At 43.7% G+C, this 25,879-nt stretch overlaps 1 protein-coding gene across 1 annotated transcript in view; it reads right to left on the bottom strand.

Moving 5' to 3' along the window:
* The window catches only part of FAM13A (family with sequence similarity 13 member A), a 246,164-nt gene that overhangs the window by 183,680 nt on the left and 36,605 nt on the right, over window positions 1–25,879 (bottom strand). The window contains exon 4 of the mRNA XM_055138786.1: window positions 20,851–21,028. Within this exon, the coding sequence (XP_054994761.1) occupies window positions 20,851–21,028 (178 nt within the window). The remainder of the gene's footprint in view (window positions 1–20,850; window positions 21,029–25,879) is intronic.

Raw genomic sequence — 25,879 nt, forward strand, 5'->3', positions numbered from 1 at the left:
AGTGGCCCAATGACAATAAAAAGATAGAAAGAAAAGAAAATCAATATTTAGCAGAAGAATACGGATGCCTATGAGTTAGGTTTTTCTGTTTAATAAACTTGAAGGACCTTGGATTTGAATAGGGGAAAGATTTCTCCAGATGATCATGCCCTGTCAGGCTGATATCATGCAACTTAATCACTAGATTCCCACAGAGACGGAAGAGCTCAGGGATTATTGTTTTTCTTTGCAGTACTTTTTCTTTTTTTTACAGTGATGTTCATGTCATCTACCCTTCCCACTCCCCCCTCAGTGCCTCTTCTCGGGAACCTCAGTTCTCTTGTCAGAATCTAAGGGTTTGTTTTCATTTCCCACCATCCATTCCCCCCCAAGAGATTCTTTTCCAAAGAACAAGAAAGCAATCTTTGACTGCGGCCCTCGTGAGTGAGCAAGGCTGCCATCAAGCCTTACGATCCCCTGGAGGTGGACACTAAGACCCAGTTGCATTACACGGATGGGGTCAAAAACCTGCACACCACATACTTGACACTTTCTTGCTTTGGCGCTGACCTAAAATGTACCAATCCGAGATTCACTGTGTCACTGTATCACTGTCATCCCGTTGTTCATCGATTTGCTGGAGCGGGCACCAGTAACATCTCCATTCGTCCCAGCCCTGAGATTTTTAGCAGTCTTTTCTTACTCGTCCTTCCAAACGGTGCCGTATTGGAGGCTCTTTCAGGGCCAGGGGAATGAGACCATTATTGTTACTGTATTTGGCATATCAAATACGCCACGGGGAGCTTGCCAGGCTCTGCTGTGCGGGCAGGATACTCTCGGTAGCTTGCTGGGCTCTCTGAGAGGGACAGAGAATGTATATAAGAGAATACATGCAAGTATGTTGAAACCACACACACGTGTGCTGCCTTTGGTAGGTATATCAGTGGGCTAGACTATAAGAGGTCTTGCGGGAGCTCTGTTTTATATAGTCTCTGGATCTTGGCCGTTGTGGGATTACATGGCATCGGGGGCAGTTTCTGGGTGTGACTTGCAGGAGAATAAACATTACTATTACCCTTTCTCCCTCCAAAACACAACTCAAGGTATTAAAACTGTTCAAACTAGATGGCTGCTTGGTATTGCAAGCCGTAATACCCAAAAGGAGAAAGAAGGAATGCCCTGCCACAGAGGTGGGGAAGGGGGCAGCGGGACGGACACTGGAGGAAAAATACAACAAAGTAAACTTTGTCTAAGTTTACTTACACCCTCTAAGAAAGACACTTAAATTAGACGGCAAGTTTCTGAATCCTCTTTGCTGCTTTTCTCATATAGGACAGTTGGTTTCCTACTCATCAACTTCAGATCTTAAGATCTTAGTCTAGTCTCACTTTTGAGTGCAACAAAGGTTTTATAAAATGCTTTCTATTACTGTTCTTTTTTTAAAAAAAAAAGTAATATAGGAGTACTGCTATTGTTCTTTATTTTCCCCCTTAAAACCCTTAGCAAACCAAGTCTTGCCTTGTAATGAACCCTAATTGGACTAATAAAATTTATTCTGTCTTCCCCACAAAATGTCTAGAGAACACAAGGTGTGGTTCATAGGAAATTATAAACCCTCAATATTTTTGGAAAAAAGCTATAGGAACATCTAATGGAAAATCTGCATTGTTGTCTTGAGCACATATACTTAACTGCTTATGTGATTTAAACTCATTCTTCACTGATAAAAATGGGAATAATGGACGTTAGCCTACCATTCAGACTGAATTACAGGACACTGCAATTTTCGACCACTTGGAATGAAAATAAAATGGTAATTTCATACGATTTAATCTAATCCTTCAATCCATTTCAACAAGGGATAATGCATAAATCTGTCTGCATCAGTGTTTAATCACTTTTAAAAGAAACTGATTATTCTCTTGCTTAGTTCAAACTTTCCACTGGAATACACCAAAATAAATGCTACCAGCTTAACTTTTTTAGCTCTGTAGTCATAAAATTGATACTTAAAGCACTTTAATTTTCTTAGTTCAAAAAGATGGAAGTAGGGCTGGAGCGATAGCACAGCGGGTAGGACATTTGCCTTGCACACAGTCGACCCGAGTTCAATTCCCAGCTTCCCATATGGTCCCCTGGAGCACCAAAAGGAGTAATTCCTGAGTGCCAAAGCCAGGAGTAACCCCTGTGCATTGCTGATGTGACCCAAAAAGCAAAAAGAAAAAAAGAAAACAAAACCAAAAAAGTATGAAAGTAACAATTATTATGAATTTTATCACAAGGAATGGATGACTAAAATATACATTTTTATATTAGGGAAATTTTAATATATACATTTTTCATTTTCTATAAAAAATTCCAATTTATGAGCAAATAAATACTGAAGTAAACTAATGAACTGATGACACAAGAACACGAGCACATTTATAATTTAATATCTTCCTTTAAAAAGACTTTTGAAAGTGCATAAAATCTAATTGGTAACATTTTTCAAAGAACTTATTCTTGGCTGAAAAGTCAGTGAGACAGGAGAAAATTTTAAGTTTACTAACTAATAAGAGTAATGGAGAGTTTTACTGTCTACTACACAACTTTACTATTATTATTATTATTTTTTTAATCTTCTTTAACTTTAGGGAACAGATAACTTTGGGAGGAAAATGTCACTTTAGTCAATGAATGACTATTAAATAAGTGAACTCTTAAACCTAAAGATTAATGCAAATCTGTTTATCTTGAAACATTATGATTTTTTTCTAGAAGATATATATATATGTAGTATAAGCAAATAAATACTGAATTAAACTAATGGAATGATGACACAAGAACATGGGCTTTACTTATATATGTATACATATAAACATAAGTTTTATATATATAAAACTATATATAGCCATAGAGGAAAATATTCTAAAAAGGAGGAAATAAGTATAAGAGAGCCACACGTGGCAGTAAAATACAAATGGGACGCAGGATACTTGTGTTGGAGAAGCTAACAGATATCAGTGGTAGAACAGAAAAGGCCAAGGGACTGGAGCAATAGCACAGCGGGGAGGGCGTTTGCCTTCCCCTCAGCCGACCTGGGTTCGAATCCCATCAACCCATATGGTCCCCCAAGCACCACCAGGAGTAATTCCTGAGTGCATGAGCCAGGAGTAACCCCTGTGCAACGCCGGGTGTGACCCAAAAAGAAAAAAAAGAAAGGACAGAAGAGGCCAAAATAAAAGATCAGATCAGAAAACATTCTAAAATCTCTAGGCAGAGGGCCTTGGAGAGTAACAAGTCCAAACATCACAAACTCATATAGGATAAATAAAACCTGGAAAATTCTTTATGACCCCAAAAATAATGATACTGCACATTAATTTATTAAGTATGAGGAATTTTCCAATATATAACAGATTAATATTTGTACTACAAGATGATTCTTACCACATCTTTTAAAAGCACTCCCTTAAAAAATAACTTTTTAAGTAAAATTCCAATATCTAGGGGAAAAAACTTGCATGCAGAAATTGTCTTTTAAAATACATTAAAATTATAGCAATTCAAGAAGCCAATTTTGAAAAATTCACTATTGGCAAACCTAAAAAAGCATGATGGCTCTAATACAGAAGAAGGCCCACACTGCCCCGTGGGAGGCGGAACAATTTTCAGTGGAGAAAAATGCAGAATGACACCGATCCTTAGACAGGCACACCAGCTTTCGGAAGCACACCCAAAGAAAGTCTCCGGTGAGGTGCGAGAAACCGTTCCCCAGGAGACACTCTGCAGGGCTGTTTCCAGGGGAGACAGTGGTGGAGCGATTAAGAGCTTTGCCGGAGCCAGGCTGTCTGGACCCAGAATCCCGACTAACCGCTCCCGAGCCCCGTGACCCTGACTTCAAGGCTGTGCTTGGGTGTGAAGCGGAGATAATAATAGCACCTGCCTCAGAGAGCCTTAAGAACTAACGCAGCGAAAAAGTGAAAAGTGCCTGGGACATGGACAGAGTGGACTGATATGAAAGAAATAAAAATCGCCTCTCACGAGAGACAGACATAGAAAGACTGCACTCATCTGTGGAATACAGAATAATAGACTAGGAGACTAACACCCAAGAATAGTAGAAATAAGTACCAGGAGGTTGACTCCATGGCTTGGAGGCTGGTCTCTCATTCTGGGCAACTCAGAGAAGGGAACACCAAGTAAAATGTGGTTGGAAGTCATGCGGGGGAGGGGTGATGCGGGCCGAATGTAGACTAGAGACTGAACACAATGGCCACTCAACACATTATTGCAAACCACAACACCTAATAAGAGAGAGAGAACAAAAGGGAATACCCTGTCATAGTGGCGGGGTGGGGTGGAGGGGGAGACGGGACTGGGGAGGGTGGGAGAGATGCTGGGTTTACTGGTGGTGGAGAATGGGCACTGGTGAAGGGATGGGTTCTCGAACTTTGTATGGGGGAAACATGAGCACAATAATGTATAATTCATTTCAATTCTTAATGTAATTTTATTAGATCAGTAAAGTCCAGATTGAAAAAAATAATAATAAAAAATAAAAAAAATCGCCTCTCATTAGGACTATTGTTGTCAAGGGAAAAAAATCATAAGATATCATCACCGGCATAGTTTAGATAAGTTATATTGATTCAAAGATCAGAATACCCAGATAGATGTCACCAGAAATGATATAATCTGGGCCAGAGCAATAGTACAACGGGGACGGCACCTGCCTTGCACCAGTCAGCCTGGGCTGGTCCTCAGCTTCCCACGTGGTGCCCTGGGATCTCGGGAGGAATTCCTCAGCACAGAGCCAGAGGCAGCTCTGAGCGGTGACAGGTGTGGTCCCTTCCATTGCCCCCTCCAAAAAAGATAGACTATATTTATAAGACAGAGAGTCTTTTGCCCGCACGCCTGGCTGTCTTCCCCGGGGCCCCTCGGAGGGGATGGGCTCCAGCTTCCCTCCCCATCCCGAGCAGAGCTCCCGGCAGCCGAAGACCACCGGAACATAGCTACAGCCATGCTCGAGGCCCCTCTCCACACGTTCGGACAGGCCTCACGCATGAAGGTGCCGGCAGAGGAACCCAGGTGTGTGTAATTCCATCAAGGCCAACATCCAGAGACTTAAAAGCAAGCTCCCAGAAGCGATATCTTTAGCCTACTTCTCCCTCTGGGAGAAACTGCCAAGCTTCTGAGAGTTTCCTGCCCACATGGGACAGCCTTGCAAGCTTCCCATGGTGTATTCATATGCTAAAGCCAGTAACAAGCTGGATCTCATTTCCCTGACCCTGAAAGAGCCTCCAGTGCGAAGACATTGTTGGGAGGACTAGAGAGACTTCTAAGATCTCAGGGAAAGGACGGATGGAGAGGTTACTGAGCCCGCTCGAGAAATCGATGATTAACGGGATCTTGTGATTGTGATCGTGATATTTATAAGCACGGGAAGACACCAGGATAAACATTAACATTTTGTATAAAAATGCATAATGCAACATTATTTTATTACCCAATCTACAATTAAATACATATACATGTATCAATTGATGCATGGGTGAGTGTACATACTTGTGTGCAGAAAGAAGACTATGGAAGCACGGAAGCTGACATATGAATAGTGATTCTGGGAACTGGAATTTTGGATGATTTTTCATTTTACCCGAAAAAAATTTTCTCAATTGTTACTTTGCTATTAAACTTATAAAGAGATAGTACAGCAGTTAAAGCACTTTCCCTGCACACACAAACTGGGCTTTGATCCCTGGATCCACGTGGGGTCCAGAGGGTCCCTGAATAGTCAGGATACGCTAGGTCTGGGCACTTCTGAGTGTGGCCCAAAAGCCAATAACAACTAAGAAAACTTACACCTGTTAAAAAGAGAGGAAAAGATAGCTGAGAAGTCAATTATCTTAGAGACAAGTAACAGCAATTCTGACAAAACAAGAAGCAACTAGAATGCACTGAAGAGATTTAAGCAGAGAACAAGCAAACTTTCCAATCATATACTTTTATGCGCTAACAATATGTATGAAAGATGGATCACTTCACTTGTATCACTTGTCATCCTGTTGCTCATCGATTTGCTCGAGCGGGCACCAGTAACACCAGTAACATCTTCATTCATCCCTGTCGCATGCTAGTGTAGCCCAATGGCATCTGCTCACTCCAGGAACACAAAGAGCCTCAAACTGTTCGTTCAGAGTCTTGATGAAGAAGTCCGACTATCTTGTAGGTGGGCATTCTTTTGACATCCTGTGGAATCCAGTTGGTAACAGCTCTAGTCCAGCGGTCCTCTCCGAATCGCATTACGTGTCCGGCCTTTCTGATTTTTGATGCCTTGGCAAACAAGACAGCGTCCCTGATTCTCGATCGTTGATAGAGGTCGGAACTCCGGATTCCTTCTCTCACTTGAGTGAAATGTGATACTCCAAGCATAGCTCTTTCGATTCCTCTTTGGGAGACCCGAATAACGTTCTCGTCCTGTTTGCAGAGGGCCCAGGTCTCTGAGGCTTATGTAGTGCAGGAAGAATGGTGGAGTCGAAAAGATGTGCCTAGAGACGGAGGTTCTTCGTCCTCTTAACCACTTCTTCAACGCTCTTGAAGGTGTTCCATGCTGCTCTCTTCCTCCTTTGCAGTTCTGGCGCCAAGTCGTTCCTCATGTTGAGTTCTGGACCCAGGTACACATAGCTGCTGCATTCGGAGATGTTCGTTCCATTGAGAGCAAATGGAACGTCAGGGACTAGTTCGTTTTTCATGAACATTGTTTTGCTGAGATTCAGCTGCAATCCGACCTTTCCACACTCGAGGTCAAAGTCGGCCAGCATCTGTGCCACTTGGCTAATGTTTGGCATTATGAGAACGATGTCATCAGTGAAGCGGAGGTGGTGTAGTTGCCGACCGTCTATCTTCACTCCCATTCCTTCCCATTTCAGTCATCACATGATGTTCTCAAGGGTGGCACTGAAGAGTTTCAGTGAAATGGTATCACCCTGCCGAACTCCTGTCTTTGTGTCAATGATCACTTCCTTGTAGAATGGTGAGATGCTGGTGGTGAATCTGTAATAAACTCGAGGAGGATCCTGATGCTAAAATGTAAGTAAACTTTTTGCGCTTATAAATAAATATGCTAACAGGCTATAAATACATGAATATGTGAGGCTTGGATTTAGGCTTCGTTTTTTAAAACTTTCCAAGTATTGGGGCCGGAGCGATAGCACAGCGGGGAGGGCATTTGCCTTGCACGCGGCCAACCCAGGTTCAATCCCCGGCATCCCATATGGTCCCCCAAGCACCACCAGGAGTAATTCCTGAGTGCAAAGCCAGGAGTAACACCTGAGCATCGCTGGGTGTGACCCAAAAAGCAAAAAAAAAAAAAACAAAAACAAAACAAAACTCCAAGTATTTACATTTCTTCTCTCCAAATTACCAGTTTTCTGAAAGTAATTATTTGTATTGAAATGTTTGCTCCAAACCAAGCAAAGCTGTTAGCAGGAGTGAGTAGATAAAATGATAAAACAACGTTCTATAGTTCCCTAGTTATATACACCCTGTGCAATCTCACCATATCTTATCTGGTCTTATGTGTCTAGTTTTTCCTGAGTTTAACTGATCTCATCTAATATTTCCCGAGACGGTCGAGATACTTACTTACACACACACACACACACACACACACACACACACACACACACACACACCCCACAAGTTAGTGATTTGGTTACCATTAACTCACCGTGTTATTATTCTACAATAATTAAAGGAGGCCAACAGGAAATTTCAAATGTTATTAAAACTAAACAAAAATGGGGGGACGAGCACCTGAGAGACCGTACAGGGGTCCAGGCATTTGCCTCGCAAGTGGCTGACCCCACTCTGATGCAGCACCACACGTGCTGTGGGTATCCCTGAGAACCACGGGGTGTGGCCCAACCACCTGACAAAATGTCACGTCTTAGAAGAACACGAGGAAGGTTTTATTGTTTAAAATATCAAATTGATTTATCAGTGGTGCCTTAATAAAAAGTGAATTACAGACTTGCTGCTCAAGCCCGTGCCTGTTCAGGACTCCTGCTCCTGGACACGAGTCTCCCTGATCCGTCTCTGTGCATGTGCGCTCGCCTGTCTCCACCCTGGAGAAGCCGTGTTCTCTTCTGAACATGCACGTCTCCCTCACTCACTTCACGACTTTCTCTATAAGTTTCGGTAAACATTTTCTTGCTTCATAAAAAAATTACAAGTCTAAAAAATAAAACTGATTTATTTCTTTAAACTTCAGAAATACTCGTAATATCTAGTAGCAGATTGGTTAATATTCAGACATTTGTCATAAGGAACTGGTTTGATTTGCAGATCTAAAAACAAAGGTAAAGCAAAGGAAGCAAGGCAGAATTTGATTAAAATGATTACTCACCAGTAGCAATTAGCAGATTCGCTTTAATATTTGAAGATTGGAATATGATATTATTGATGCTATTAAAATAACAAGCAGTTAAGTTTAATCATTTACTCAGAACGTCAAAAATATTAGCCAAAAAGTTTCAGCAAAAGGACATTAGTACGTTTTTAACTCTTAATGAATGTCACTTAACAAATGAACTGTCAAATTAAATCTAAATGAAAGAAAATGTAATACATTCTTTCTAATATCATTCTCAGCATTGAACACTTTTTGATCAAAGGAAACTTTAAACTCGAAGGAATCATATAATAATAATGGAGAAATAAACCATTACAGTCGCTGTCACTGTCACTTGTTGTCCTATTGTTCATCGATTTGCTCGAGTGGGCACCAGTAACATCTCCAATGTGAGACTTGTTACTGTTTTTGGCATATTGAATATGCCATAGGGAGCTTGCCAGGCCCTGCAGAGTGGGCGAGATACTCTCAGTAGCTTACTGGGCTCTCCGAGAGGAGTGGAGGAATCGAACCCGGTCGGTTGCATGCAAGGCAAACGCCCTACCCACTGTGCTACCGATCCGGCCCAACAATTACAGCAGAGTTGCTATTTGTGAGAAGTCAGGTTTCAAAGTGAGCATATAAAAATGATGAGGAGCAATCAGTGTTATCCTTTAAATGTCTGGGGGCTAGAGCGACAGTACAGTGGGTAGGGTGTTTGCCCTGCACGCACCTGATCAAGGTTCGATGCCAGGCATCCCATATGGTTCCCCAAGGCTGCCAGGAGTGATCCTGAGCACTGAGTCAGGAGTAAACCCTAAGTACCGCTGGGTGTGACCCCAAAACAAAAACAAAAGTCTGAAAGTATGATATATCTACTCTCTCTGAAAATGCCCTTCCTTCTCTGCTGGAAAAGGCTTCGGGAACCGCGTGTAAAACGGTCTATAAATGTAGACGGTACACACGGCCTTGGAGCAGATTCTCAAGAAAATGGAGCCTATTAAGGAAAAGGAAGTTAGCATGGAATTAAAAAAAAAATTTTTTTTGCCACACCCAAGCTGCTGCAGCTTTGTTTTGCTTCTCTGTCCACACAGTGCTTGGGGGAAACGTGTGATCCCTGGGATGGAACCCAGGCCGACCACATGCAAAGCTGCCTCAGCACACAGAGCGAGCATGTTAAAGTCATAGGAAGGGTGCATAATCATTTCAAAACTAGGACCCGAGGACACAGAGCAGCCAGCTTAACAAACATGCCGGGATAGATGGAATCCACTTGATGAACTGCGAGTAGAAACCAGGATGGAATATCCCATGGAAGAAAGAAGAGATCAAGTATTTGCCCCTGACTCCAGATTCCCGTGGTCAAGGTTACACACAGGGATTTAACTGCTCTGGAGTTCAAGGCACCTTTCCCCTCCTCGGGTTCAGGGATTCAGACTCCAGTACGGAGTTGCAAACTGGTGCCAGAGCCGGGCAGGCATTTGGCTAACCTCGCCGCAAGGCAGTAGCGGAGGAAAATGACCTGGCATTCCCCAGGCAGAGCAAAGGTCAGTCCCTGGCGTTACAGATTGACCTGGAAGGTCGTCGGTGCCAGAGCAGCCTGAAATGAATGTTTGGACCTGAACAGAGACACTCGAAGTAGCTAACTTAAAACAGTGGTCATAAATCCTTCCCCGAACCAAGAAGCAAAAACCCATGTGCATATATTTCATTCCTGAATGCTACTGAAACTTTGCAAAAGAATTAATACCCATCTTTCTCAAATTCTTCCATAAAATTAAATTTAAAAAGCTTCTGAACATATTCTGTGAGGGTCAGAGAGATAGTACAGAGGACAAAGTACTTGCCCCGCACACAGCTAACCCAGGTTTGATCCCCACATCACGTATGGTGCCCAGAGCCCCATCAGGGGTGAGCCCTTGGCACAGAGACAGGAGCAACCCTCGAGCACTGCCAGGTGTGGTCCCAAAACACCAAAACCAAAACAAAATACATTCTATGAAGCCAACAATTACAGGACATTACATAAAAGAAAATAAAACCATAGATAGAGCCAGGATCTCTAATGAACAGATGCAAAAACCCAGGTAAGTACTTAGACATCAATTTCAATTATATATAGAAAAAATTATATATTGGATTTATTCCAGGGATGCAAGGGAAATTCAACATATAGACATTAACAGAGCAATACACATACCAGTAAAAGGAAGGATAAAAATCATATGATCACCTGATGTAGAAAAAGCACTTCATAAGATCCAAGATCCTTTTATGATGTAAACCCTCAACCAGTAAATCAAAAGGAACATGCCTCAACAAAATTAAATATATTTATGAAAACTCCCTAGCCAACATCATAGTCAATGGTGAAAATACCTGAAGTTTTCTTCTAAGATCAAGAATAAGGTATGGATATCTGCTCAACCACTAGAATTCATTTTAACATTAGAAATGCTTGGAAAAGCAAGAAAGAATATTTGACAAGAAAATTACAGAAGAAATTCAAACTGGAAAAGAAGTAAAGCTATCACTATTCAGTGTATTTTTCATTTATGTGAATCCTTTGCAAACAGAGGTTCCCTTTATCAAGGTATAAAGAGGCTGCAAGCAGGAAAGAAGAAAGAGGAAAAGGCTTTTTTCAAAGGAAAAACTCCATTTTGGTAACAACTACATACAACTGGTATAAGATAACTTATCCTAAGAAAAAAATTTCCCTTGATTTGATTTGGGGTGGCTGGGGGTCCCTAGCACCCAGGATCCCACCCTTATGACTCAGCATAGTGGAAATGAACCCCTGGTGGAAATGAACTCACTGGTGAGAAAAGGAACGCAGAGAAGTGTGCTAGGAAGACCCCTGGTAGGCTCACTTCCCCAGGACCCAGAGGCATCGCATGCTGTCCTGCACTACTGCAGGGGCCAGGGCCCTCTCTAAAGCCGGCACTGCAAGGCCAGTCTCCAGAAAGGCCAGCGGCTACTAAGCCTCCATCCCCAGAGGCGCCAGCCCCAGCTCACAGTCCTCAGCATGTTTCGTGCAGAATTCTCGGCTCCTCCGGGCACAGCCACCAAGAACTGCAGCCCAGGTGACCCAGCCTCTCGTAAGGCCCTTGCGCCTAGGGTCCAGCTTGGGAGGCGCCATCAGTACCAAGGGCCAGCCCAGTGCAACCTGCAGAGCTGTAATCTTAGAGTGTGACCAGCGGGGAGCAGAGAATGCAAGTCCGGGAACATGCCTGCCCTTCCACATGCTCCCAGAGCATCATGCTGAGGTACACACAGGTTCTTGGGGGGGGCAGGGGTCTGGGGGGGTATCATACAGGTATGTGGTAACGTTTAAAAACAAAATCAGAGAGGTCATCCTTGTACCAGACTTGTACCAGAGCAAATCACATTCAAGCTAAAGAAAGTATGGCCCCAAACCAAAAAACAAAAACATAAAATTAAGTCATACAACCTGCCAAGACCAAATTAGGAGGAAGTAGAAAATCAGAACAAATGAATCATGAATAAAAAAAAAACTGAAACAGTAATTATAAAGCTCTCCAAGAATAAAAACCAAAATGTCAGAGGAAAACCTTATGACCACCGCTAATACTCATGTCTCAGCTCTTCCAAAATACCGAAGAAGTAGAAAACCTAACAGCTTCAGTGAAGCAAACACTTCTTGGAATTCAAAAGCAAAGATATTGCTAAATAAGAAAACTACAGATAAATGTCTCAGAAGAACATTGATGCAACTATCCTAAAAACGATACAGCAAAAGGAATCCAATAATAAAAAGGATTATACATCATGATCAAGTGGGATTCATTCAGGGAATGCAAGGATGGTTCAATACGTGCAAGTCAATTCAATATATGAAAATCAACACATCAACAAAAGGAAAGATTTTTTAAAATCACACAATAATACCAATAGATTCAAAGAAAGCTTTTGACAAAATTAAATATCCAAGATTCAAAACCATCAATAAAGCAGGGACAGAAAAAACATGCCTCAAGATAGCAAAGGCCATGTAAAACTAACCTATAGAGAATATCCTACCAACAGCCAAAAAATTGATGTTAGGAATAAGGCAGGGATGTTAACTTTCCCCAATATTATTCAGTATAGTTTTGGAAGTCCATTCCATGGGCGTCAAACAAGAAAAAGTAAAATCAAAGGCGGTTAGAATGGAAAGAAAAAGCTCAACTATTGATATTTGCAGACGACATGGAAAATATACCAGAAGACCCTCTGGGCCTCTCCAAAAACAGCCCCTTCAACTCCCCATTCTGACCAATAGACACATCAATGAAACAAAATCAACAAGAAAACTGCAGTCCTAAAAGAAAAACTATACCAGATAAGTTTAATAGACATCTAGCAGTGACTGCACACCCCCCAAAACCCAAGGACACATTCTCTTTAAAGACACCAGGAACATTCTCAAAAACAGACGTGCTGGGAAATAGGTTAACTGTGAATATATTCATGAAAACCTAAATCATGTCAAATAAAACAGTGGAATAAAAAAGTTTCCATTTATAATTGCTTCAAAAAAATTAAGTATCTGGGGGGAAAAACTTAAGAGGTGAAAGATCTATGAAACAAAAGCTATAAGACATTGTTAAAATAAATAAAAGGGGCGCACACACAGACACACACACACAGACACACACACACACACACAAAGAAGAGATATTTCGTGTTCATGGATTAAAACTGTCAAAATGACCATCCTAACAAAAGCAATTTAAACATTCAATGCACTCAATATCAAAATTCCAATAGTATTGCTAGAGAGAACAAAAAAATACTACTAATATTTGTCTGGAACTACATTAGACTCCGACTAGACAAAATAATCTTGAGTAAAAAAAAATGAGATTTTCTTTGTAGAAAATTTGAAACAAGTACATTATTGTATTATAATTTGAACCAGGAGGTTTCACATTATATTACAAAGTGACAGTAATAAAAAATACACAACATTGGAATAAATTTAGGAACCTACCGCTGGAATACAATTAGAAGCAGAAATAAATACACACAAATATGGTCCTTCATTAATGACAATAGAACCACACATCCGTTCGAGGGCCATAGACTGGAGAAAGCAAAGTCTCTAAGAAGTGGTGCTGGGAAAACTGGGTACCTGCCTGCAGAAACCAAACCAGGCCACTATCTCCCACCAGAAACAAGCCGCAATCCCAAATAAAGAATTGTGTGGATGACGCAGAGCCATGAAAAGTACACATAGCTAGTGCCCAAATGGTGGTGAGTTCTTCATAGAAACATATTCCCCTATAACGGGAGGGCATGTTACAAAATGATACTGCCAGATGGTCCCTGACTTGCCCTTGACAGGATGCTATAAGTGTCCCCTTCCGAACCTGCTTCTGGAACCACAGCCCTCCCCCGCCCCCCAGAGGACCAGCCCTCCTTCCAAGCAGCTCCCGGGATGAGCGAGATCACTTCACAGCTACAGGAGGCGACGCTCAAGCCAAGCCATCCTCAGGCGACGACCCCCCTCCACCCCCACAAAGCAGGCAGAAAGCAGCCTCTGCACTCGGGGATTCTCCGGGTGACCTTCCCAGGTCGGGGGTCGGGTAATCCCACCACGACGTTGGGCCGTGCATGCGATCTCCACCAGGCACGTGCCATCTGTGGTACCACGTGGCAATCTTCAGACGTATGTGCAGGGAGCCGCGATTCATCACATGTCATCTAGTGGACATGGATAGTTCTGGGCTCAAACTGCAGCCTCTCCTGGCAACCAGCACGTCTGACGCCCCATAAACACAGGCTCTGGCGTGCCCTGATCAAGCTCCTTTTGGAAAGGAGTCAGTCAGCGCGCCCGGCGGTGCGTGGCTTCTGAGCTCAGCCTTGGTGACGTAGGCAGGCAGGCAGGCAGGGAAGGCCCCGCCCCAGGTGATGGCAGTCAATTTCCTGGGAAGTCACAGCTCTGGGGTTGCACAAGCCAACCTTGCAGGCAATAGGGACCAAGGCCTGATGAGACTTACCCAGCACCGGCAATGGACTCTGAGGAGATCGGACCCTCCCCGGAAGGAAATTCCTCGAACACCCTCGGCCCTCTCCCTTAATCCGATTAACTTTAGTGATTCCACCCAGAGAAGACTTCAGAACATTCTAGACCAGGACATCCCGAGAAGATGCTCTGTAAAATCCCCCTTGAAGAAAGGAAGGCGCGTATAGGCTGCCCGAGCCCATGTGCTGCTTGTACCCACGTGGCCGAGCACATGCGGAACCCGAGCACACGTGTCACCTGAGCATCTGTGTCGCCCGCATCTCCCCTCTTGAGATGTGGACTGTCACGCCCTCCTGTCCAATGCTGGGGTGTGTGTCGGGCTCTCTCCGAGAAGCCCGCGTTCTCTCTTGAGCACGTTACTGTCCACTCTCTCCCACCCTCTCTTCCTCCTTCCATTCAAATATCCTCCAGATAAAACCTGATTTATTCACTGCTTGTCCACTCCTGAAATGCCTTCCTGGGAGGCGAGACAAGAACCCAGTAGCCCTGGGTCCCAGATGGCAGAGGCGGATGGGGAGAAAGTGACCATCTTTCTCCTCCCCGCTTCACTTAAGTCACCCGTGGGCCCACTGACATCACCTCCAAGCAGCTCCCGGGATGAGCGAGATCACTTCACAGCTACACAAAGCTGGAGCTCAAGCCAAGATGTCTTCGGGGGACGACCCCCCTCCGCCCCCACACAGCAGGCAGAAAGCAACCACTAGGGATTCTCCGGGTGACCTTCCCAGGTCGGGGGTCGGGTAATCCCACCACAACGTTGGGCCACGTGATCTCCACCAGGCACGTGCCATCTGTGGTACCACGTGGCAATCTTGAGCATAAACTGCAGTGACACCTGGGCAGGAACTACCCTGGGCCTCCGGTCGGTCCATTGCTGTTGCCGGCACAGTCAAAGCCTGAGGCTGCAATGACTGAGGCCCAGAAAACCTGACTTTCAGACCTGAAGGTAAGCAACAAAACCCAAACTTTGTTTTGTTAGTTTTGGTTTTTGTTTTTAAAATCCAAACTTTTAAGGAAAAAAAACAAACATGTTTTTCATTTAGGCAAAACCATCGGAGATGAAACACCAAAAAAATAAAAAAACACCTAAGTAGCGAAAGAAAAATAAATATACTAAACTTCATCAACGTGGAAAACTTCTTTGCTTCAAAAGACAATCAATGGGGCTGGAGTGATAGCACAGCGGGTAGGGCGTTTGCCTTGCATGCAGCCAACCCGGGTTCAAATCCCAGCATCCCATATGGTCCCCTGAGCACGGCCAGGGGTGATTCCTGAGTGCAGAGCCAGGAGTAACCCCTGTGCATCGCCAGGTGTGACCCAAAAAGCCAAAAAAAAAAAAAAGACAATCGACAAAATGAAAAGGCAATTCCAATAAAGAGAGAAAATGCTAATTCTATATTTAATAGGAGACTAGAGCTAAATGCCTTAGGGGCTTTTACATCTTAATAATAGAGAAAATATCACCATTAAAAACTGGGCAAAGAATCAAAAGAGACGTTTCTGACAAAGAAACATAAATGGACAAAAAAGGCCTATGTGAGAAACTGCTTAGCTATGGAAATTTCCAAATTCCTCAGGAAGATAAAGTGAAACAGAACAATGCATCAGAACAAAAGGAGGCATTGCAAAATCAGAAGCAACCCCCAGTGTGGGGAAATTAATATGCCATAGAGTTGGCACTGCAAATTAGCAAGGAAATCAGTTGACTCAATGTATGTTTTGGCAACAATCAGCAATCTACTTGAAGAAAAACTGAACAGGATTCATAGATGATATGAAATTATTACTACAAAATCATTATAGAATGAAAAGCCAATTACTGGAAAAAGTAGGAATGTAACAAAAATATCTGTACTGTGATACATTTCTAATATTATTAAGCAAGAGAAAATGAAGCAACAATTCTTATTTGGAAATACTATTAAGATAGAAATCACCATAAACAAAAGAAGAGCTGGCAAATTTAAATACGCTCAAATTAAACAAATTTAACCTAACAAAGCATCATAAATAGAGCTAAGAGACCAGTCCACAACAGTTTTGCAATTCTTCTAAGACACTGTGGAGTAAAATGACATTGGTCACAGAGAGAGTGAATTTCCCCAGTTGCTAACTGAGTCCTGGAAGTCAATTAAAGGAATGATTCCCTTGGGGCTGGACTCTGGCTGGGAGGGGGGTGGGGAGAAGGGGACCCGGAGGTGGGGGGGGGGTCTTCTGAGGTGATTCCCTGAAGAGAACCTGCAGCACCTGGGAAGGCAAACATTCACCTCAACAACTCCCTGCAGCTCTGAATTTGCATTTTACACACCTGGACCGGTCTCTGCCTCAGAGACTCTCTTTTCCTGAATCCAGAACATGCATTTTTGCTGTCTGTGGAGTCAGGGTGGTAACCCGCTTCCCCCACCAACTCCTCTGTGGCAGGCACTTCCCCCTCCCCCGTGGTCCTATTGTTCCCTTCCCTGACTTACCCCCTCACCCCTGCCCCACTGCAAACCAGTTCTCCTGCTCCTCATTTCTATTGCCTGCGGGCATCTGATGATCTGATACTCCCCTGCCCCATTTCTTCACACCGCACCTCTTAGAGATCATCCTCGCCTGTCTCTCCCCCGCTGACTAGCCCCCTTCTAGAAGCCCTTCCTGGCCAGGAGGCAGACCCATGGGGTTGAGTGCTTGCTTGGCTAGCAGGAAGTCCCTGGCTCTGTGAATCTCCAGGGCATTGCCAGGGACAACTCCCTGAGCACTGAGCAGGGAGAGCCCCAGAGCACCACAGCCTGAGGCTTAGTAGACAAACAAAACCAACAACAAAAATGACACAACAAAAAATAGAAAGACTCTTCTGCAGCGGGGTGGGGGGGAGAGGCAGGCTGGGAAACACCTACACCCAACCTGCTGGTTCTCCTCCTCCAGGCAGCCCTCAGCATCAACGATGAAAAGCTCCTTCCTATTTTATTTAACCATTTGACGATACTCTTATGCAATCAATTGTTTGAATCGAACAAATTGGTTGCTGAAAGTACATACTGAAAATCTGGCATTAGGAATTACCTCGAAGTCTGGCATCCATAAGTAACCACCAACAATGGCATATTTTGTCTGTTCGTTTGGGGGCTAAACCTGGCTTCAAGGACCACGTGGTGTCAGGGATGGAACCAGGAGCACACGTGTGCAAAGCCTGTGGCAACAGCCTTTAATGCCATCTTCCAACTCTCCTTTCATAGCTAGTATCACTTTTACATTTAAAATTGTATGTAGAGGGGCTGGAGCGATAGTACAGTGGGTAAGGCGTTTGCCTTGCACGCAGCCGACCCGGGTTCAAATCCCAGCATCCCATATGGTCCCCTGAGCACCGCCAGGGGTGATTCCTGAGTGCAGAGCCAGGAGGAACCCCTGTGCATCGCCAGGTGTGACCCAAAAACCAAAAAAAATAAAATAAAATAAAATAAAATTGTATGTATAATGTAAAAAATATATTTGGGGGCCACATCTGGCAGTTTTCAGGACTTCCCCCTGACTCTGTGCTCAGGGATTGCTCCTGGCAGGGCGTAGGGGACCATATGGGATGCTGGGGATTGAACTCAGGTTGGCTACATGCAAGGCAAACATCCCACCTGCTGTACTATATCACTCTAGCCTGAAAAGTTTCCAGTCTTTCTAAGTCACATTATTTCATAATGAGCTCTCCTTTCTAGAAAGATGACCTCTCTCCCCTACTAAGCATACAATAATGCAGTTACCTAGTAATCACAGAGTGCACTGACTGACTTAGCGGTGCATGGGAGAGAAGTACCTATGAATGGCAGCTTCCCACCGATCATCTTTATAAAATGATTTTGAAGTAAAAAGAGAAACTTAAAGGACAAAAACAATTCCTTCTCCTTCTTCAGAATTAGTCTGAACAAGGAGAGGGTATAATACTGGAAGTAGCACTGTCTTCCGGTTGTTCATCAATTTGCTTGAGAGGGCACCAGTAACGTCTCCATTGTGAGACTTATGGTTACTGTTTTTGGCATATCGAATACACCATGGGTAGCTTGCCAGGCTCTGTTGTGCGGGCTCGATACTCTCGGAAGCTTGCTGGGCTCTCTGAGAGGGACGGAGGAATCTAACCCGGGTCGGCCGCGCGTGCAAGGCAAACACCCTACCCACTGTGCTATCGCTCCACCCAGTACTGGAAGTACTAAGTAAATATCATCTGCTGGAAGCATGATCTGCTTCAATGAGAAAAGCACCACACCATGACTTCTATATGAGTTCAGACAGACTCACTGTCCAATAAATCGCAACAATGGGAATGTTCTCAACATCAGTGACACAACACACACTAGAAAACGGCCACAACAGTGAATTCTGTACCATGCATATTTTGCCATGATTTTTAAAGTTATAGTAACAAGTGAAGCCTATGACAGAAACTTGATTGACTGATTAAGGTTGGTTATTAGAAATTCCAGATCAAGCTCAAACCACTCAGTCAGCAATGAAATGACGGTCTCTGTTAATAAATAAGCATACCATTTTTTTTAAAAAAAACCCACTTTTATCCCCTTTCAAATAAAATTACTTAACGATTTTTTATGTATACTTTCATTTCTTCCTTTCTTCCTTCCTTTCTTCCTCCCTCCCTCTCTCTTCCTTCCTTCCTTCCTTCCTTCCTTCCTTCCTTCCTTCCTTCCTTCCTTCCTTCCTTCCTTCCTTCCTTCCTCCATTCTTTCCTTCCTTTCTTCCTTCTTTTCCTTCTTTCCTTTACTTTTGGCTTGTTTTTGTTTTGGGGCACACCCAGTAATGCTCCGGGGCCCATATGGGGTGCTGGGGATGGAACCCGGGCCAGCCATGTGCAAGGCAATTGCCCCCCATGCTGTACTATCACTCCAGCCCTTCATTTCTTATACACAGGTCACCGGAGGTTTATTCTGCAGGTAGTCGTAAAAAGAATAAATATTACCAAAAAGCTCCTGAAGAAGAAATCTGTTGTATCTGTATCTGATATATGCAGTTCTAAGACTTTTAACATATCCAGAGAAATGGATTGGATGGATTTTAACATATCCAATTTAATGAATTGCCTTTATTTAAACTTTACTTAAATCTCTATTTAAATCATTAGCTATATTTAAATCTTTATTTTGATCTCTAAAATTCCTCCCTGTGGCAGGCTGCTAGAACCCTAAGGTTCAGCCCTGAGTTCCTGTCCAGCCAGGTACAGTGCCCGCGCTAGCTCTGAGCATCTGGATTCAGGGACAAGCAGACACATGACGTGAAATAAAATTTTTAAAAATTTAAATGAGAATGTCTGAGTGCTTTGAAATGAATGAGTATTCTCATTCCCTCTCTCTTCCTCTTTCACTGGAAAAAAGTGTTCAATCAATAGGATTAATAGCAGACTTAAACACAAAATCCTGGATTACAAGAGCCTGTCTGATGTATATCAACAATTACAGGGCATTAAGGAATAACAAGGAAGTAAGATATCAAACTTGGCAAAAGATCTTGCGGCTCATCATATAGTATGGAGAGAGATCGCTAGCTTATTTCTGGTCTAGTTTTCCTAGGAAATGCATAGAGCCAAGGTTGCATTTCTCTCTTACTTACACATTCACTTGCAACTTTTCCCTTTTGCCATGATTTGAATGCTGTCACTAATCAGTTAAAAAATTATACTCAGTACCATACTCCTTCCTTTCTATTAAAGTTTCTCATTCAGGGAGACTAACACCCAAGAATAGTAGAAATAAGTACCAGGAGGTTGGCTCCATGTCTTGGGAGCCAGCCTCACATGCTGGGGGCGGGAAGGCAGCTCAGATAGAGAAGGAAACACCAGGTAAAGTGTGGTTCCAAGACCCGCTGGGGATGGGAGATGCGTGCTGAAAGTAGACTAGAGACTGTACATGATGGCCACTCAATACCTCTATTTCGAACCACAACACCCAAAAGGAGAGAGAGAACAAAAGGGAATGCCCTGCCACAGAGAGGGGTTGGGGTGGGGGGATTCAGGGGGTGGGGGATGGAGGGATACTGGGATCATCAGTGGTGGAGAATGGGCACTGGTGGAGGGATGGGCACTGGAGCATTGTATGACTGAAACACAGGCACGAAAATATGCAAATCTGTAACTCTACCCTCACAGTGATTAGCTAATAAAAAAATAAATAATAGGATAAAATAAATAAAGTTTCCCATTCATTGTTTTAATGTCCACTTTAGTCCAATTAGAACCTAGTCTAGAATTGTAAATAAGGTAAATAAGGTTATTTCAAATGTTGTAAATTATGATTTGAGAAAAGAAAAATAATGCTATTCTTCAAAACCAGGAGGAAGACCAAGAGTGAATTTCCGAGAGCAACGGGGAAGGTGCCAACATAAACCAGATGACCTGGCGTTCTGAATCCCACTTCCGGTCCCAGTGATTCTGGCCAGTGTGAAGGAGGGGGCCCGGGTGGACAGTGGCAGCAGGAGCCCACACACTTACTGGAAACAACTGGGTCCAAACACAGTGGCCAGGTTGTGGATGTCCATGCGGTTCTGGGCCTGGTGCTCCGCTACTTTCCTCAGGAACCGGCAGAGACACTTGAGGAGACAGTAGTGAAGGCGTGGTAACTCCCGGAGCAAGTCCCGCAAACAGCTCTCCTGGGCACCCGTCTGGTCATCTGCGGGGAGAAAGACCGAGAGCAACATTCTCCAGCATGTCCCACAGTGACAGACGGCACCCGGGCATAAACCACGATGGCACTTTATCCAGAGGAGAAATCCTCCCACTTGGAGGTTGAGCCAAACTATTGTTTTGTGGTTTTTTTTTTTTTTTTTTGCTTTTTTTGGCAATGCACAGGGGTTACTCCTGGCTCTGCACTCAGAATTACCCTTGGTGGTGCTCAGAGGACCATATGGGATGCTGGGAATCGAACCCGGGTCGGTCATGTGCAAGACAAACGCCCTACCCGCTGTGCTATTGCTCCAGCCCCACCAAACTATTGTTTTGAGAGGACATTTTGGCCTGTCTTGCGATCCTTAAGCCTTTGACCGTTTTTATGTGAGAGAAATTCTAACATGCTCAAGGTATCCTCGGAAGTAGGAGCTGGAGTCGGCGCTTAGGGTGAACTCAGTTTAATTTTGTGTTTTCCTTTCCAAAATACAGAAGATAGTTGAGTTTTACCTACAATTGAATCTTCCAATTAATTTTTGTCTTCGAGTTTGCTGAAAATAAGAATCTCTTAACTCAATAAAGTCTGGCACAGGAGATCTTCCTGGTCCCCGTGAGTGACCCTGAACTTAATTATCCATTATCTGCACAGAGAAAACTAAAGGAAACTTTATATACGTGTGTGTGTGTGTGTGTGTGTATGTGTGTGTGTGTGTGTTTATCTCTCACACTTTCAGGAGTTCAGAATTTTGAACTCCTGGAAAGTTTTGAGATTTCTCAAAAACATAGTAACCTAATCTACAATTAAAAAATTGATGGTGGCCAAGACTCACAGACATGTGGAAGTTTTTTGAAACTTCAATTCTCCAAGATCTGTTTGGTCAATAGTTAAATACTGCGAAGAGACTTGGTACATACTCCCTACACATATGTCTACAGCAACTAATTTCAGGGAATCATTGCAACTTGTCTTTAGACAAATCCCTATGAGAATGGAAACTTAATCCAATTACAATTAATACTGATGAGCTTTATCTTTTTTTTTTCTTTTGTGGGGGGAGCATCACCCAGTGATGCTCAGGGGTTACTCCTGGATCTGCACTCAAGAATTACTTCTGGTGGAGATGGAACGGGGCGAGCATCCCACCCACTGTACTATCACTGCGGCCCCTGATTAGCTTATTTATTTTAGTTTGGTCAGTAGCGTTAGCTGGTGAGCTCCTGTTCGAGGAAGAGCTACAGGGAGACAGGGTTACACAGGGCTGCTACTGCAAGAAGCACACACGCAAGTCTCCTGAGGTCAGAGAGTGGGCGCAGAGCTCCGGACGGCAATAAACGCTGGGATTCACTTCTTGGGTTAGGAGCCTGGTTCTGTTGCTACCTGCCTGTGTGACCTTTAACTCTACTAAATGATTTCCCCCATCATAAAAGGCAATATTAGCCGCCTCATAAAGCTGTGATGAGAAGGAAATGAGTCAACAGTTATAAAGTACTTAATACAGTGGTTAGGTGCTATGTAAATATTTGTTCAATAAAATAACTTACTGTACCTTTACTCTTTTGGTTTTATGAGCACAGCTTTAATGAAATGTTTAAAGGCCCTTTAATGGGAGCCAGTTTCCACAGACTGCATACGGCAGAGACGACGCTGCACAAAATACCACCGTTCACATTGTGTAGACTTCAATCCTTATCAGAAACGTTTTGGAAAACAAGATTAGAATGATCCATCCCTACTGATCACGATGCAAACCAACACGTAAGATGCTATTGGTAGGAAACCGATTCCCTGATAACAGGTTTTTTGTATTAATTTCAAATACTTCTAATTTACCTTTCTTTCCTTTTGGCCTATACCTGGCTCTGCTCAGGGCTTACTCTTGGCTCTGTGCTCAGGAAACTCTCCCAGTGGTGCTCAGATGCTGGGGAGCAAACCAGGGTCAACTGTGTGTGAGGCAAACTCCTTACCCACTATCCAATCTCTCTGGCCCCTCAAATACTTTTGAGAGAGAAAGAAATCATATTTGGATCCCTTGATCTCTAAAAACACATATTCTGTCACCTATGACAGCATTGTTCCCATGTAACTAGGATCATGACTAGCAGAAATATTTTTAAAAGAAAAAAAAAAGGGGCTGAAGTGATAGCACAGCAGGTTGGGTGTTTGCCTTGCATGCGGCTGACCTGGGTTCGATTCCCAGCATCCCATATGGTCCCCTGAGCACTGCCAGGAGTAATTCCTGAGTGCATGAGCCAGGAGTGGCCCCTGTATATCGCTAGGTGTGACCCAAAAAGCAAAAAAAATTTTTTAAATAAAAAAAGTAAAGATAAATAACAAGTCTGGCTTATAAAAGTGTATCAGACTGCCCTTTTCTCATACATATCTTTATACTCATGAAATAAATGTGAACACAGCTTCGTACCATTATAAAATATGAATGAAGAGAAAGTGTAATCCTATTCTGCCTTTTATTTTTTTAAAGTGAGTTTTCATGGGCACAGACTCTAAAATTGGGATTTAATTCCGAGAGCTTAAGGATATAGGCAACCAAGCACATTCCAACAGCCTGGGATCTTTCGGTTCTGAAACAAAACCTCAAACCCTAAGGCTCAAATAAAATAAATATTCAAAATGGTTATGAGCTCATGACAATAACATTTGGGGGAGAGAGGAAAAAACAGCACTTTAGGCTGGAGAAACAGTAAAGGGATTAAGGCGCCTGCTTGCTTTCGGACAGCCCAGTGTGAATCCCAATACCCCTTATGATCCCCTGAGCACCCCCGGGCCCCTCCTGAACGTCTAGCCAGGAACAGCCCTGAGTACCTGGAGATGTCACCTCAAAACCCAAACAAAGAAAACAATAAAGCAAACAACAACAGAAGAAGCACTTCTATCATTTACCCTTAATCTTTTGGATGCAATAAATAATAATGGAGACAAACTTAGAGAATCTCTACCTTCACCTAGTAACAGTAAATCCTTTACAGCATGAATAAGAACACAATTAACTAAAGTCTCAAAAAAGCAAAGAGGGGCTGGAATTACAGCACAGCGGGTAGGGCTGGGTTTGACTGCACGAAGCCAACCCGGTTTTGATTCCCAGCATCCCTTATGGTCCCCTGAGTACTGCCAGGAGTAATTCCTGAGTGCAGAGCCAGGAGTAACCCCTGTGCATCGCCTGGTGTGACCCCAAGAGCAAAATAATAATAATAATAATAATAATAAAAAAAAAATCAAAGTACCTTACGCTACTCCTACCCAGAACTTTTCTGTTTGCTGTGATGAAATGACGGGTCTGCTGATTCATCATGGGCAGTATCTGAGCACTTTCAACCTCAGAGCTCTGCAACCTTTTTATATCTAAAGGAGCAATGACAAAGGAGAAGAGGATTGCAGACGGCTTTGGCAGAAATCAAGACTTTGCTTGTAACAAGTACTTACACTGCAGTTAAACGCGGCTACAACCACCCCAGGGCCCAGGGGCATCTAGCCGGGTAAGTGGCAAGAATGTTTCACGGGCCAGCAGGAAAATCCTCAGAACAGGTAGAAAACTGGTGGACCAGAGGTTGAAATTCACTGCTGTGTCCACTCCGGGCTTGGCCAGCTGCAGGCCACAGTTGGCTACCGGGGGTCAACCCCCAGCTTCCCTCCCGGGAAGGTAACACCGAGTACCCCACGGCCCCGGGGAGGCGCTCAAGCTGACTCGTTCTTTCTTCTCTTGGGACTGGGGGTGGAGCAACGGGCTGAGCCCACAGACCTCTCTCCCGCAGAACAGGAGGGGAATTAAGTCCACAGTGAACCGCATCACTCAAATTTGGGTTAACCTGTCGCCGCAGCAACAGAAACTTGATACCCGCCGACTTCCCAGGCAGACGGACTAGACTGAAGCAGAGTTGGGCTGACTGACACCTAGTCACGCCGACACGCTGTGGTTCTAACGTAGGTGGTTTCACCTCACAGCACCTGAGCTCAGCAACCTGACGGCCCAGCAAGCAGCATCACTAGGCTACTACTACACCATCACCACAGGCCCGTGAGCGTCTCGGAAACGGCAAGCAAGCAAAACGGGCAGGTTGTAGAGGTGGGAACCTTCACTCATTCACCAAAAAAGTTTCTTAGGTCTGAGAGAGTCTATGACGAGTAAAGTTTTAATAGAAAGGAACAAGAGGGGAGGGCCACTGACACAGGGGTTGGGACCAGGACACTGCAAGCCTGAAACGCAACCACGAATAACTCTGTCAACCACTGTGCCTTAATTTAAAATATTAATTTAAAAAAAAAAAAGCTCAGAAGAATGCCTGAGCACGAAAGGTTTTATAAACTATAGAAATAGAACATGAATTAGATGCATATGTGCATTCTTTCTAAATATGAATTCATGGAATGGGTAGACTAAGACGTCAGCTGCCATGTAATGTGAGGCTCGCATGAGCTTCACTCTGCAGTTCATTCCTGTCACTGTCATCCCGTTGCTCATCGATTTGTTCGAGCGGGTACCAGTAACGTCTCTCATTGGGAGACTTATTGTTACCGTATTTGGCATATCCAATACGCACGGGGAGCTTGCCAGGCTCTGCCGTGCGGGCTCGATACTCTCGGTAGCTTGCCGGGCTCTCCAAGAGGGGCGGGGGAATCGAACTCCGGTCGACCGCGTGGAAGGCAAACACCCAACTGCTGTGCTATCGCTCCAGCCCATTTCATTCCTAAGAAGCGGAATCACTGAAAGTGATGATGAGAAGCCAAGAGCATTTTTCTATGTGAAAGGTGAAGCTATGCTCTTACCACACACTCACAATCCTTGCTCCTGACAAACTCACCAGAAGTGCCCAAAGGGCAGGATAATAAGGTGACTAATAGATG

This window comes from Sorex araneus, chromosome 5 (assembly GCF_027595985.1).
Source record: "Sorex araneus isolate mSorAra2 chromosome 5, mSorAra2.pri, whole genome shotgun sequence".
NCBI classification, from domain to species: Eukaryota; Metazoa; Chordata; class Mammalia; order Eulipotyphla; family Soricidae; genus Sorex; species Sorex araneus.